At 42.0% G+C, this 15,821-nt stretch overlaps 1 protein-coding gene across 7 annotated transcripts in view; it reads left to right on the top strand.

The window, feature by feature from the left end:
• STPG2 (sperm tail PG-rich repeat containing 2) overlaps positions 1–15,821 on the top strand; it is a 398,804-nt gene that overhangs the window by 39,998 nt on the left and 342,985 nt on the right. For all 7 annotated transcript variants that reach the window (XM_037896937.2, XM_043545509.1, XM_043545506.1 and 4 more), the window contains one exon: positions 364–475. In XM_037896937.2, the coding sequence (XP_037752865.1) occupies positions 364–475 (112 nt within the window). The remainder of the gene's footprint in view (positions 1–363; positions 476–15,821) is intronic.

Below are 15,821 nucleotides of genomic sequence, written 5' to 3'. Positions count from 1 at the left end.
CTTTTCAATGCACATATATCTCATAGGACAGAAACCCTAACTTGTCTGGCCTTTGATTTTTAGCTTTTTCTCCCTTGCTGTTGTTCGACTCAACCGGTGATAATTACTACATAGTTTTGAATATGAAAAAGTAACAAACCAAAATTAGTGAAACATGATTTGTGTGGGTTCTGCAGGTTTACAGTGTAATTGTACCATATGTTTATACACTCCCATTCGTGAGTAATCCTGGCTTTAATTAAATATTACAAACAGCAGCTGTTTGTTTTATAGTCAAAGGACAAAAGGCTTTCACTATGTGTATTTACATGTTCAGGCATTTAAAACTGAAGACTCATAAATCTCTCTTTAAACTTTCTAAAGGGAAAGTGCACTGCATTATGAGAATGTCAACATCAAAAAGGAAGACAAGAAAAAATATGAACCCTATGTCCCACGGTATCATGAAGTAATAGTATTACAGGAAGAAAAGAAGGTAATGCCAATTCAGCTATTTACTAGTCTATAACAAATAATTTATTGTGGTATTGAAACCCTGGGATTTGAAGATTGTATAGACAGAATGAACAAACAGATTGCAATTTATATTGAAATATGAAAGAAGACTTTCTTGATGAAAAATCAGTAGCCTGTTCATTGAGCTTTTAGCTCTCACATTTGATTTCTTCCTTTTGCCTTTTCTTAAAAGTTGCCTTACAGCAGGCAAAATATTTTATTTGAAGGGACACAAGCTTTTTGTTCTTATTGCTAGAAATAATGAAAGGGAAAATATGTTTAAACTGATCTTTTTTGGAATGGTATGGCAAACCTTAAATTAGATGATTAGTAATCATTACTCATCTTAGAAGTCAGCAAGATCCACTAAATATACTTGTACTTTAAAATAAATTTAGAAGGTTAATTAGAAAAATACCTTTTGTTATTCTTTTGGCTTTCTTTGAAATGTTTTTGAAGTTAATACATAGAATTTTGTAAATCTTTTGTTTTGCATTGCAGAATATTTGAGCCCTTAGAGATGCATGTGGAAAGAAAAAAGGAAAGTTGAACTAAAACCAGTTATATTAATTTTAACTGTTTATTCTTAGAATCACAGAATTGGAAGGGGCTTTGAGAGGTCAACTAGTCCAGTCCTCTGCACTCAAGGCAGAACTAAATGTTATCTAGACCATCCCTGACAGGTGTTTGTCCAACTGCTCTTAAAAATCTCCAATGATGGAGATTCCACAGAGTCCCTAGACTATTTATTCCAGTGCTTAACCACTCTGACAGGAAGTTTTTCCTAATGTCCAATCTAAACTGCCCTTGCTGCAATTTAAGCCCATTGCTGCTTCTCCTATCCTCAGAGGTTAAGAACAACAATTTTTCTCCCTCCTCCTTGTAACAACCTTTTATGTATTTGAAAACTGTTGTCATGTCCCCTCTCTTTTCCAGACTAAACAATCTTCCCTCATAGGTCATGTTTTCTAGACCTTTAATCATTTTTGTTGCTCTTCTCTGGACTTGATCCAATTTGTCCACATCTTTCCTGAAATGTGGTGCCCAGAACTGGACACAATACTCCAGTTGAGACCTAATCAGCGCCGAGTAGAGTGGAAGAATTACTTCTCGTGTCTTGCTTACTATACGCCTGATAATGCATCCTAGAATGATGTTTGCTTTTTTTTGCCACATCATTACATTGACTCTCATTTAGCTTGTGATCCACTATGACCCCTGGATCCCTTTCCACAGTACTCATACCTAGGCAGTCATTTCCCATTTTGTATGTGTGCAACTGATTGTTCCTTCCTAAGTGGAGTACTTTGCATTTGTCCTTACTGAATTTCATCCTATTTACTTCAGACCATTTCTCCAGTTTGTCCAGATCATTTTGAATTTTAATCCTATCTTGCAACCCTGCCCAGCTTGGTATTGTCTGCAAACTTTATAAGTGTACTCTCTATGCCATTATCTAAATCGTTGATGAATATATTGAACAGAACCAAACCTAGAACTGATCCCTGTGGGACCCCACTCATTATGCCCTTCCAGCATGACTGTGAACCACTGATAACTGTTCTCTGGGAACGATTTTCCAACAAGTTATGCACTCACCTTATAGTAGCTCCATCTAGGTTGTATTTCCCTTGTTTGTTTATGAGAAGGTCATGTGAGACAATATCAAAAGCCTTACTAAAGTCAAGATATATCACATCTACCACTTCCCCCTATCCACAAGGCTTGTTACCCTGTTAAAGAAAGCTATCAGATTGGTTGACATGATTTGTTCTTGACAAATCCATGCTGACTCTTATTTATCACCTTATTATCTTCTAGGTGATGGCAAATTGATTGCTTAATTATTTGCTCCATTATCTTTCCAGGTACAGAAATTAGCTGACTGATCTGTAATTCTTCGGGTTGTCCTTTTTTCCCTTTTTATAGATGGGCACTATATTTGCCCTTTTCCAGTTTTTTGGAATGTCTCCCGTCTTCAATGACTTTTCAAAGATAATTGCTAATGGCTCAGATATCTCCTCAGTCAGTTCCTTGAGTATTCTAGGATGAATTTCATCAGGCCCTGGTGATTTGAAGACCTCTAACTTGTCTAAGGAATTTTTGACTTGTTCTTTCCCTATTTTAGACTCTGATCCTACCTTGGTAAACGTTATTTGCTTTATTTCTAAATTTGCTTACACAGTGTGTTTATGCTTTCAGAGATCATTTTGAAAATTATAAATGCATTTTAGCATTGCGCTCATTTTTGAGTAGATGCATACTTATTAAGGAGACTTGCATATGTACTAGGTGCACCTAAACATTTTCTATTGTTTTTCAAATATTCGACTGCTTTGAGAAAGATTTCCTGTACAGATATAATAGGAAATAGCAATAGAACCAGTAAAAGCTTTCAAATTATAAAAAAAAATTGTGTTCTCCCTATAAGTCTACTGATATGACCTAGTTTGTATAAAGAAAAGGAGGACTTGTGGCACCTTAGAGACTAAAAAATTTATTTGAGCATAAGCTTTCGTAAGCTACAGCTCACTTCATCGGATTGTATAGTTTGTATAGTTAGCCTAAGTTTGAGATTAGATTTATCATATATGAGGATAACACATATATACCATAAAGTCATTTTTTCCAGAGCTTTGGAAGAAGCTAGGATAATTGGTCCTTATTGTAATCAATTATAACTATCCAGAACTGCGTTCTTTAGTGAAGCAAAACTCCCCCGGCAGACGTGCCAACCCTGTTTTTTCTCCTTAAACTGTCAGTTTTCACTACCTTTGCACATATGTGGGAACCCTTAGCCTTCAGGGAAATCTCCCTCTGACTATCCTTTCCTATTCTCCCACTTTCAGGGGAAAGAGAGCCAATCAAAGCTGCTGAATGTGTGCATTATAAAGAACTCTGAAATAAATCCAGTAGATTCTGCAAAGATACTTAAGCTAGGATGCAATATAGGAACAATGGGGTTCATGTTAGGAAGGTTTGGGCACTAGAGGCACTTGGGTGGATTTTTATCGGAGAACACTTATTACGTGGAATAAAGTATCAAGATGATTAACAGGAGCAGTTGGTTTTTAAAAAAGAATGAAACAAATTGTGCTTTTATGCACATGCAAGGGTGGATGGAGTGAGGCTTTGCTAGTTTTTTTGTTAATGTCCAAGTAACATATAATTATGTAGGGCTCTACTGTAGGGCATCATAAGTTTGAAAATGTTTATACTTAGTTACAGTGCTGAGAGGGAAACAGTATTTTTAACCAGAAAACCTTTCAATTTAAGCCTCTTGCGATCAAGATTGCTTCATTATTGTTCAATGGGATGCCATCTGTCCAATTTTTACCCAGATAGTCTGGTTTTTGGTTTCAGTTTTCGGGGACCCGGCAACCCTAAATGGCACCCAAACCAAAAGTCTGGTTACCGCAGGGCAGGGGGAAGCACTGGGTCATTAACCCGCGCCAGGCCCTGCTCAGCCAGGGCTGCCTCCTACCTGCAGGCAGGCTCTTTGAGATGATCCAGGGAGCAACGGGGGGAGATGGGGTGGGGCAATTGGGGCTGGGCCTTGTGGGAAGAGGCAAAGCAGGCGTGGGGCTTTGGGGGGAAGAGGCGGAGCAGGGGTGAGGTATTGGGGGTCCAGTTACCAGCAATTAGAAAGGTAGCAACCCTAATTGCACAGGGCCCCTTTGAGGTGTAAGTACAGGGATAAATCTGCAAAAGCCGTTTGCTATATCATCTTGAAGTAATGAGATCATGTCTCAAAGATCTGACTTACTTCAGGCCACAGTTTCTCATGTAGGATTGTCTCATGCTGTTCCTGAAGGGGAAGTTAATAACTTAGATCCTTATCCTGCAAACACTTATTCAAGTGTGTAATGTTAAGCACATACTTAAGTGTAAAAACTGGGCCTTAGTCCCCAGTTCAGTGGGACTTCATACAGGAGTAAGAGTATGTCTGGGTCAGAGCCCTTAGAAATCATGGATGGCTTTCATGACTTAGCAACTGCAAAGATCGTAAGAAAACAAGTCCATGAAAGCTAAACTGAATCGCATGGAATGTTAGCTGTGGGAGAAAAATATTCTAGCAGTGGGCCCCTTAGTGAAAGTGAGAACTGTAGATTGCTAAAACACTTCTGTTCAAATGACGGCTGTCATTGCTCTGTAGTGTCTGAGTTGCCAATGGTAAACCATAGTCTCCTGCCTATTTTTTTTTTTTTTTGGCAGTTCTGAGGCAAGGGGAGTGGATAAAAGGAGCATAGGTGCTATAAGTGAATAGTCTTTACTTGTGCACTTCAGCCTGGGAGATTTTAGTGACTATATTCCAAAATTCCAAACTGAATTTATAAACATTTTGTGAGTACGCTGGGGCATTACAGTAAAAAAAAATCTAGAAATAAGTACAAATTTTACCCATACAAATTGTATCCTAAAATACTCTATAGTATTTGAAAACTTAAGATGATGGACAATATATATTTTAAATGACAGAAAATGGTGCTGTAAAGATATTGCATGATGAAAAGAGAGAAGTATAGAAAAGTTTTCCAAATGTCAAGATTTGCAAAGAGGGCAGTTATTATACGAAAGGGGACAAAACATTTTTTTTTGCATGTGGATTGTCAGAGAGTTGTTAAAATTAAATCTTAGTCCTCTGTACACCATAAAATTCGGAGGTCTGGCTTAGAGTTGCTGGACTCCCTCCATATATAAAGCAATGGCTGTTCTCATTTTGAAGCAAAAGAGAAACGCTGTTCTCAAAAATTATGAATTTTAATGAAGATGTGGTTCTTGATATATGCCCTAAACCATCTGGAAGGAAGCACAGTTAGCATAAAATGGCAGCTTAGCTGAAATATTTTGAAAGCATTGTTACAAAATATAACTTGGACCATGATTGAACGATTAAACTACTGAATAACTTAGAGAACTATATATTTAGATTTTGGGTTTACCTAGTGGGAAAAAAAGCTGAACCAATCTTTCTTTTATTCAATATTAAACCATAGAGTCCATAGTGATACTGTAAATTGAGTGAATTAAAGGGGATGCACTATCATTATCACTCTATCTGAATTACATGATTAAAAAAACCCCTTTGATGGTCTGACGCAGGGAGGCAAGTAGACAATGGGATACTTAAACTATGAAGTCAGCAAATCCTAAATTTTCTGAATTTGAGCTCCATGATACAAGCATAGAGGAAGGAGCTAACAGGAATCAAGCAACCAATTTTGGATGAAAATGTTGGAGTCTGCAAATTCAGTATTCTGCAAGGCTCCACATACTCCCTTCAGTGGAAGATCTATATTTTTTGGAATGGCCATTTGCTAGCTACTCACTTTCTACGCAAAATCAAGAAAAGGGAAATGAAAATAAATCAGGAGTCAGAAGCTGCAGGGGAATTAAGTGGAACATAATTAGAAAAGAACTCCATCATAAATGTGCCAAAACAGAAGGGAATGCTTAGTGATAGGCACCAATGGCTCTGTCCTGTGATCTTTTTGTCATGGAGGTGCCAGTTGTGGCTCCATACTCAAGATTGGATTGAGTTTTGCACACAAAGTAGGGATGCAGTTAATATGTGTAAAGATAGAGCATTGCCTCCCCAAAATTATAGCATTTACTCTTTGAGTACAGAATTAATGTTGTAAGAATTTATAAGTAAATCTGTTAGTTAGGAATTAAAATTAATTTAAAAAGAGGGTCCTTAAAAATAACCCTCGTATCAAACCTTTTTGTGGTATATAATCTTAATAACAGAATGACAGACTCTTCAAACTTCATAAATATTAAAATTCACGGCAATCTTGTGTACAGATTGTATTTAATGAATTTTTTAGGATTAATTGTCAGTTTCTCCCAGCAGAGGCAGAAGAAAAATGTTCTACTACAGAGACTTGCATGAAGAACTGCCCACTTTCAAAATAGTGGAGTATTCCTCTCAGTCTCCTGACACCATAGGGAAACAACATCTTCCCTAAGGGACCCTTGGCTTCCATATCCTTGGGAACAATAGAAAATGGTGTGGCCATCTTGAAAGAGACCAATCTTGTGAATTTCTTTTGAAGGAGATTTTAATCAACAGCCTCTACTGAGAGAGAAACCTTCAGTCATGAAAAATAATGGCAACCAATGACTATTTTAAATATTTATAATATTTAACATATATTTCATGTTATGGCAGTCTCGGATGATGACTCAGCACATATTTGTTTTAAGAACACTTTCACAGCAGATTTGACAAAATGCAAAGAAGGTACCAATGTGAGATTTCTAACGATACATACAGCACTCGCCCCAGGGTTTAAGAATCTGAAGTGCCTTCCAAAATCTGAGAGGGCCGAGGTGTGGAGAATGCTTATAGGTGTCTTAAAAGAGCAATACTCAGATGCGGAAACTGCAGAACCCAAAGCACCAAAAAAGAAAATCAACCTTCTCCTGGTGGTATCTGACTCAGATGATGAAAATGAACATGCGTCGGTCTGCTCTGCTTTGGATCGTTATCGAGCAGAACCTGTCGTCAGCATGGAAGCATGTCCTCTGGAATGGTGGTTTAAGCAGGAAGGGACGTATAAATCTTTAGTGCATTTGGCACGTAAATATCTTGCGATGCTGGCTACAATAGTGCCATGAGAATGTCTATTCTCACTTTCAGGTGACGTAAACAAGAAGAGAGCAGCATTATCGCCTGCAAATTGTAAATAAACTTGTTTGTCTGAGCGATTGTCTAAAGTAGGACTGAATGGACTTGTAGACTCTAAAGTTTTATATTTTTTTGTTACATAACTGCATTCAAAAAATAAATCTACATTTGTAAGTTACTTGTTCACGATAGAGATTGCACTACAGTACGTGTATTAGGTAAATTGAAATATACTATTTCTTTTGTTTTTTACAGTGCAAATATTTGTGATCAAAAATATAAAGTGAGCACCGCACACTTTGTATTCTGTGTTGTAATTGAAATTAATATATTTTAAAATGTAGAAAACATCCAAAAATATTTAAATAAATGATATTCTATCGTTTAACCGTGCGATTAGTTTTTTTAATCGCTTGACAGCCCTACTACAAAGTTAAGTCAACATAAGGCAGCTTATGTCGACCTAACTATGGAGGTGTACACACTGCAATGCTCCTCCTGCCGCTTTAACTCTCCTGCTACATCAAAATAAAAAAGGCATAGTGCTTAAGATGACGTAGTTAAAGTGACACAGTTTCAGTGTAGACACTGCATTGCTTACGTTGCCCTAAGTGGCCTCCAGCAGGTGTCCCACAATGCCCATTTTGACAACTCTGGTCACCAGTTTGAACTCCGCTGCCCTGCAGCCAGGTACACAGGCATGTGCCCCTCCCCCATTAAAGCCCAGGGAATTTTTGAAATTGCTCTTCCTGTTTGCTTGGTGTGGACAGCTCACAAAGTATCTGCCCAGCTTACCATGCTGACTCCCTGTAGCAAATCTGCTCCTGCCTGGAGTACATCGGAGGTGGTGGATCTGCTGGGTCTGTGGAGAGGAGGAGGCTGTGCAGTCACCGCTCCATGCAAGCTCCAGGAAGATTGCTTGTGGCCTGGAGGAGAAAAGGCACAATAGGGACATGCAGCAGTGCCGTGCAAAGATCAAGGAGCTAAGGCAGGCGTACGAGAAGGCAAGGGAGGCCAATAGTCTCTCTGGTGTTGCTAAAGCCATGCCACTTCTACAAGGAGCTGCACTACATCCTTGGCGTTAACCCAACCTCCACTTTCAAGAGCCCTGTGGATACATCAGTGGGGGGCCTGGAGACAGTGGTCAGCTGAGTGAACCCCGAGGACAACATCATGGACAGGGAAGTGGAGTTGGAGGAGGATGAGGGATAGAGGACAGGGACATCCAGTGGCATGGTGAGCCAGAACCTCTTTTTAACTCCTGAGGGGTCTAGCTCGTCCCAGCACTCCTGCTCTGGTGCATGTGATGCAGGAGAGGGAAGCTCTGGTAAGCACTCATTGTGCTTTGATATTGCAGAGAAACGTGAGGTAATGCTCTGTTTTTTTAGTCAGAGTAGAAGAAGGATTGAAATAACCGAAACAGGTACAGTTTGTATCTGCTTCTCATTCCCCTGTTGAGGCAGAGGGGGCGCTGCAGAAAAGTTTGTTTATGCACACGGCATGCCCCGGAAATCCTCCATAGAGATTTCTAGGAAACTTTCCTGGAGGTACTCTGCAATCTTATGCCGAAGTTTCTTGGGAGGGCTGCCCTGTTTCTTCCCCCACAGTAGGAAACTGCCACTTCTGCGGGCACCATAAGAGCATATAAGCGAGCAGCTTACGGATCTGGTTGGCAGCCGCACTCATGCAGGAGCTGCATCCTTGCATCCTTGGTTACTGTCAGGAGCAAGATATTGACTGTTATCATCCCCCACCCCAATGGAAAATGGTGCCACTCTTCAGAATAGTAGCCCTCTGATAAGGAGATGAAGCAAGAGAAGTAAAGAAGACATGTTCCAGAAGGTGCTGCAATCCTCGGGTGCTTCGGATTGCAAGCAGAGAGCATGGAGAGAGGCTATCAATATAAATCTGCAAATGGATAGGAAATGGGCAGGAGCAGATGATAAAGCTGCTCAGGGAGCAAACAGACATGCTGAGGTCCCTGACTGTGAACTGCAAACAGAACACATCTGTGCTCACCTTCCCTGCAGGCCCTACAGAACTGCTTTCAAGGTCCTCCCCCTCACTCCCACATTCCTCGCATGTTCCAGGGTTGTCGCGGTGCCCCAGGCTCTCCACCCTGATGGAGATGTTTCACAATGACACCTGGACATACACCCAGCTGTGAGAGCCTCACTGACAAATGTGCTCTTGATTTTCATGTTCCTTCCAGAAGATAGAAATGTTTGCACTGGTGTTTAATAAAAATATAATTATAGAAAGTGAATGAATCTTTGTCTCCTACATACAGTCATTGCTGCTAAAATTCATACACCATGCCAGTTGGTGCATTTGCATTGTTAAATTACCGCACATACATAAGTCATTACAGGTTCACACTTCGGTGCAAGAAAACAATACTTGGCTCAATGCATTACAGAAACCCACATTACTGTGACTCATTGCCAAAATGCTCCTTTAAAGCCTCCCTGATTCAGATAGCTCCCCGTTGAGCCCCTCTAACAGCCCTGGAATTTGTCTGCCAATCCACCTCAGTGCTCCACCCCTGTGGAAACATCTTCCCTTAGTTTCACAAATGTTGTGTAGAGCACAGCAGGCTGCTGTGACCATGGGAACATTTTCCTCATTGTGGTCTAACCTGCCAAAGGCAGCACCAGTATCCCTTTAAGTGGCCAAAGGCACATTCAACAGTCATTCTATTCTTGCTGAGCCTTTGGTGAGGGGCCTTGTCAAAGGCTTTCTGAAAGTTCAAGTACACGATATCCACTGAATCACCCTTGTCCACCTGTTGGTTGATTCCTCCCTTCAAAAAATTCTAGTAGATTGGTGAGGCATGATTTCCCTTTACAAAAGTCATGTTGACTCTTCCCCAACAAATCATCTTCATCTATGTGTCTGATAATTCTTTTCTTTACTATAGTTTCAATCAATTTGCCTGAAACTGGTTGCCAGGAATGACTCTGGATCCTTTTAAAAAAATTGGTGTCATATTAACTATCCTCCAGTCATTGATACAGAAGCTGATTTTAGTGATAGGGTACTGTGACAAAGGGTACTCTACCTTGGTGGGTCTTGCGCTTATTGGTGGATTTTCTCGCCTTGGAGCTTCATGGCAGCCCTCAGCTTGGCCGTTTTTCTGAATTCACAGTCCAGGTCGACTCCTCCTGTGTCTGACCAGGAGTTTGGAGGATTTAGGGTGAACCCGGGCCCGCCCTCTACTCCGGGTTCCAGCCCAGGGCCCTGTGGAATGCAGCTGTCTAGAGTGCCTCCTGGAACAGCTGTGCGACAGCTACAACTCCCTGGGCTACTTCCCCATGGCCTCCTCCCAACATCTTCTTTATCCTCACCATAGGACCTTCCTCCTGGTGTCTGATAATGCTTGTACACCTCAGTCCTCCAACAGTCCACGTTCTCACTCTCAGCTCCTAGTGTCTCTTGCTCCCTGCTCCTCACACGCACACCACAAACGGAAGTGAGCTCCTTTTTAAAACCCTGATTGGCCTGATTGGCCTACCTTAATTGATTCTAGCAGCTTCTTGATTGGCTGCAGGTGTTCTAATCAGCCTGTCTTAATTGTCTCCAGAAGACTCCTGGTTGTTCTGGAACCTTCCCTGTTACCTTACCCAGGGAAAAGGGACCTACTTAGCTTGGGGCTAATATATCTGCCTTCTATTACTCTCCTATAGCCATCTGGCCCGACCCTGTCACAGTACATACCACAGTTAATAGTTCTGCAATTTCATATTTTAGTTTCTTCAGAACTCTTGGGTGAATACCCTCTCGTTCTGGTGATATATTACTGTTTAATTTATCAACTATTAATTTATCCAAAACCTCTTCTATTGACACCTCAATCTGGGATAGTTCCTCAGATTTTTTTTTACCTAAAAAGAATGGCTCAGGTGTGGGAATCTCCCTGGCATCCTCTGCAGTGATGAAACGTGCATTGGATTGAGCTGGGTTCTACCCTTGGCTCTGCCACAGATATCCTAAGTAATGTTTGGGAAGAATAACATAATGCACAAAGAGACCACGTTAAGGTTGAGTTCCAGCATTTCCTAATAATTGAGTAATTTGCAACCTCTGTTTTTTAACATGATCTTTTTGTATGTAATAAAGAATATGCATAAGTTTTTACTAGAATAGTGCAGAGTACTTTGTCATATGTCCTTAAATTACTGTTTAAATAGATTTAGTTTGCTTGTACTAACATTCATAGCCATTCAAGCTTATTGTATCAGTAAACATAGAAATGGCAACAATAGTTTAAAAAAAGATCAAATATTTGTTACCTTGGAATTTTACATCCAAAGGCACCTACAGATATTTAGTTTGTTTTATGAACACTTTCTCCTTTGGCTATGAAAATTATGTTATGATACTTCTCTTCAGTGTACAGCATAAGATTTTAACTTCTTTATGGTAACTTGCTTTTGAACCAGAGCTGCATAAAATTTCTTTGAACTCAGTATAGATATGGTAAGATTTCACTAGATGGCGCCAATACTTAGGAATGACTTGGAGATCATCAGTAATGAAAGAGAGCTTTTTTGCATTATTGTTTGTTTCTTAGGTATTTGTGCATGGAGCTAATCTGAAATTAAACTGTGCACATCCCGTGGTTTGATTAATGTCAAATAAAATGCCTTTTCTTCCTAGAATTTATTAAAACGTTGCCATATATAGTAAGGGAAGTAAAAAGAGAGCAATACTTTAGTTTAAAAGAAGGTTGCATAAGTGTTTTCCTTTGCAGAAGGCCATTTTCAGGTGCTGAAAAGCTGTCAAGCTTTTGTCTTGTGGGCTGAAATATAGCCTGGTGGTCCTCAGCCAGGAGAGGATATTTCTGTAATGGTTGAGTAAAAATGATTCAGCCATTTTTAAGGGCAAAAAGAGTGGGAGAAAAATATACTATGTCATTTAAAAAAAAAGCTGCACTCTTTTCTTTGACCATGTCTAGTGCCTTAACAGTAGGTGATATGAACTTGAAATTTGGCATTATATAGACCCCCCCATTCAATAAAGTACATAAGTGTATGTGAAACTTCAAGCGCACAAGTAGTCCCATTCATTGCAATAGGACTATTCATATACTAAAATTACACCAAAGCTTAAGTGCTTTTCTGAATCAGGGCCATAGTGTCTAGATTGAAGAGTTGACTTTTGGCGGTGTGGTGATCTGCTTGGATTTGGCTGAGCTATAAGGGTTTAAAAATACACAAATTTGTGCATTTTACAGGTTTTCATGTGATAAACGATCTGCTAATGCTTCATTAGCACATGTTTTATTGCATGGGTGCATATTTAAGGAAGGTGTGTGGGGAATGAGGTGAGGCTGTCTTCCATATGATCTGAAATGATGCATAGAGGAATGAGACGGGTCTGAAGGAGCCCTGCCTTCTCTTAGGCCTTGTCTACACTACGAAATTGGGTCGAATTTATAGAAGTCGGTTTTGTAGAAAGTGGTTTTATACAGTTGATTATGTGGGTCCCCACACAAATGCTCTAAGTGTATGTAGTCAGCGGAGTGTGTCCACAGAACCGAGGCAACCATCGACTTCCAGAGTGTTGCACTGTGGGTAGGCTATCCCAGAGTTCCTGCAGTCTCTGCCGCCCATTTGAATTCTGGGTAGAAATCCCAGTGCCTGATGGGGCTAAAACATTGTCGCAGGTACATATCATCAGGCCCCCCTTCCCTCCCTCCCTCCATGAAAGCAAGGGCAGACAATCATTTTGCGCCTTTTTTCTTGAGTTACCTGTGCAGACGCCATACCACGGCAAGCATGGAGCCCGCTCAGCTAACCGTCACCATATGTCTCCTGGGTGCTGGCAGACGCAGTACTGCATTGTTACACAGCAACAGTTTATTGCCTTTTGGCAGCAGACAGTGCAGTATGACTGGTAGCCGTCGTCGACGTAGTCCCGGGTGCTCTTTTAACCGACCTCGATGAGGTCGGGGCACCTGGGCAAACATGGGAGTGACTCAGCCAGGTCATTTTCCTTTTAAGTTTCATCTCATGGCGATTGAGTCCTACCAGCAGTGCACTGTCTTTTAATCTGCCACCAGCAGAAGACGATGGCCAGCAGTCATACTGCACCGTCTTCCGCCGAGCACCTAGGCGATGACGATGGCTCACGGTCATACTGCACAGTCTGCTGCAAACAAGATGTATAAAGGTAGATGAAGTGGATCAAAACAAGAAATAGACTAGATTTATTTTGTATTCATTTTCTCCTCCCTCGCTCCGTGAAATCAACGGCCTGCTAAAGCCAGTTTTGAGTTCTATCCTTGAGGTTTTGAGTTCTATCCTTGAAGGGGCCATTCTGTTTCTCGCAAAGCCACCCCCTTTGTTGATTTTAATTCCCTGTAGGCCAACCCTGTAAGCCATGTTGTCAGTCACCCCTCCCTCTGCCAGAGCAACGGCAAACAATCGTTTCGCGCCCTTTTCCCTGGATTGCCCAAGCAGGAGCAGACGCCATAGCACAGCAAGCATGGAACCTGTTCAGCTCACCACAGCAGTTATGACCATTGTAAACATCTCGTGCATTATCGTGCAGTGTATGCAGAACCAGCACCTGAAAAACCAGGCGAGGAGGCGACTGCAGCGCGGTGATGAGGACATGAACACACTTTTCTCTAAAACTGCGTTCCCCCGCAATTTGGAGATCATGGTGTTAATGGGGCAGGCTCATGCTGTGGAACGCCGATTCTGCGCCTGGGAAACAAGCACAGAGTGGTGGGACTGCATAGTGTTGCAGGTCTGGGATGATTCCCAGTAGCTGCGAAAATTTCGCATGCGTAAGGGCACTTTCATGGAACTTTGTGACTTGTTTTCCCCTGCCCTGAAGAGCAAGAATACCAAGATGAGAACAGCCCTCACAGTTCACAAGCGAGTGGCAATAGCCCTGTGGAAGTTTGCAATGTCAGACAGCTACCGGTCAGTCAGGAATCAATTTGGAGCAGGCAAATCTACTGTGGGGGTTGCTGTGATGCAAGTAGCCAACGCAATCACTGAGCTGCTGCTATCAAAGGTAGTGACTCTGGGAAATGTGCAGGTCATAGTGGATGGCTTTGCTGTAATGGGATTTCCGAACTGTGGTGGGGCGATAGACGGAACGCGTATCCCTATCTTGGGACTGGACCACCAGGGCAGCCAGTACGTAAACCGCAAGGGGTACTTTTCAGTGGTGCTGCAAGCACTGGTGGATCACAAGGGACGTTTCACCAACATCAACGTGGGATGGCCGGGAAAGGTACATGAAGCTCGCATCTTCAGGAACTCTGGTCTGTTTAAACGGCTGCAGGAAGGGATTTACTTCCCAGAGTAGAAAATAACTGTTGGGGATGTTGAAATGCCAATAGTTATCCTGGGGGACCCAGCCTACCCCTTAATGCCCTGGCTCATGAAGCCGTACACAGGCATCCTGGACAGTAGTCAGGAGCTGTTCAACTATAGGCTGAGCAAGTGCAGAATGGTGGTACAGTGTGCATTTGGACGTTTAAAGGGTCACTGGTGCAGTTTACTGACTCGCTCAGACCTCAGCGAAACCAATATTCTCATTGTTATTGCTGCTTGTTGTGTGCTCTACAATCTCTGTGAGAGTAAGGGGGAGATGTTTATGGTGGGGTGGGAGGTTGATGCAAGTCACCTGGCCGCTGAATATATGCAGCCAGACACCAGGGCTGTTAGAAGAGCACAGCAGGGCATGCTGCGCATCAGAGAAGCTTTGAAAACCAGTTTCATGACTGGCCAGGGTACTGTGTGACACTTCTGTTTGTTTCTCCTTGTTGAAAATCAGCCCCCTTGGTTGACTCTAATTCCCTGTAAGCCACCCGCCCTCTCACCTTCGATCACAGCTTGCTTGCAAAGGAAATAAAGTCACTATCATTTAAAAAACATATATTCTTTATTAATTGATTATAAAAACAGGGAGATAACTCACAAAGTATCCCAGGTGGGGTGTGGGAGGAGGGTATGAGGGAAGGAAAAGGCCACTTTAAAACTTGTTGAATGCCAGCCTTCTGTTGCTTGGGCTTTCCACTGGGGTGGAGTGGTTGGGTGCCCGGAGCCTCCCACCTTGCGTTCTTGGGCATCTGGGTGAGGAGGCTATGGAACTTGGGGAGGAGTGAGGGTGGTTAAACAGGGGCTGCAGCGGCAGTCTGTGGTTCTGCTGCCGTTCATGAACCTCCACCAGAAGCCGGAGCATGTCCGTTTGATCCCGCAGTATCCCCAGCGTCTCCTCATGCCTCCTCTGATCTTCCTGCCGCCACCTCTCCTCACGTTCATCGGCCACGGTGCTGTACTCTGCTATTGTGTCCCTCCATACAGCTCTGTCAGTGCCGGACGACTGCATGAGCTCAGAAAACATGTCATTGCGCATGCTTTTTTTTTGCCGCCTTACCTGAGAGCCTCTGGGATGGAGGAGGGAGGCTTGAAACATTTGCAGCTGCTGGAGGGAAAAAAAGGGAGTGAAGTATTTAAAAAGATACATTTTACAGAACAATGGCTATACTCTTTCATGGTGAACAACACTATTCACATTACATAGCACATATGATTTTGGTACAAGGTTGCATTTTGCATCTTATATTGAGTGCCTGTGGCTTTGGTGTTAGAGATCACACACGCAGGGCTGGGCAACAGAATTTGGCTTGCAGGCGGCCATGGTAAGCCAAGTCTTTCGGTTTCTGCAA

This window comes from Chelonia mydas, chromosome 4 (assembly GCF_015237465.2).
Source record: "Chelonia mydas isolate rCheMyd1 chromosome 4, rCheMyd1.pri.v2, whole genome shotgun sequence".
Taxonomy (NCBI): Eukaryota; Metazoa; Chordata; order Testudines; family Cheloniidae; genus Chelonia; species Chelonia mydas.
The sequence above is the reverse complement of the archived record's forward strand: the minus strand, read 5'-3'. Positions and strand labels throughout refer to the sequence as shown.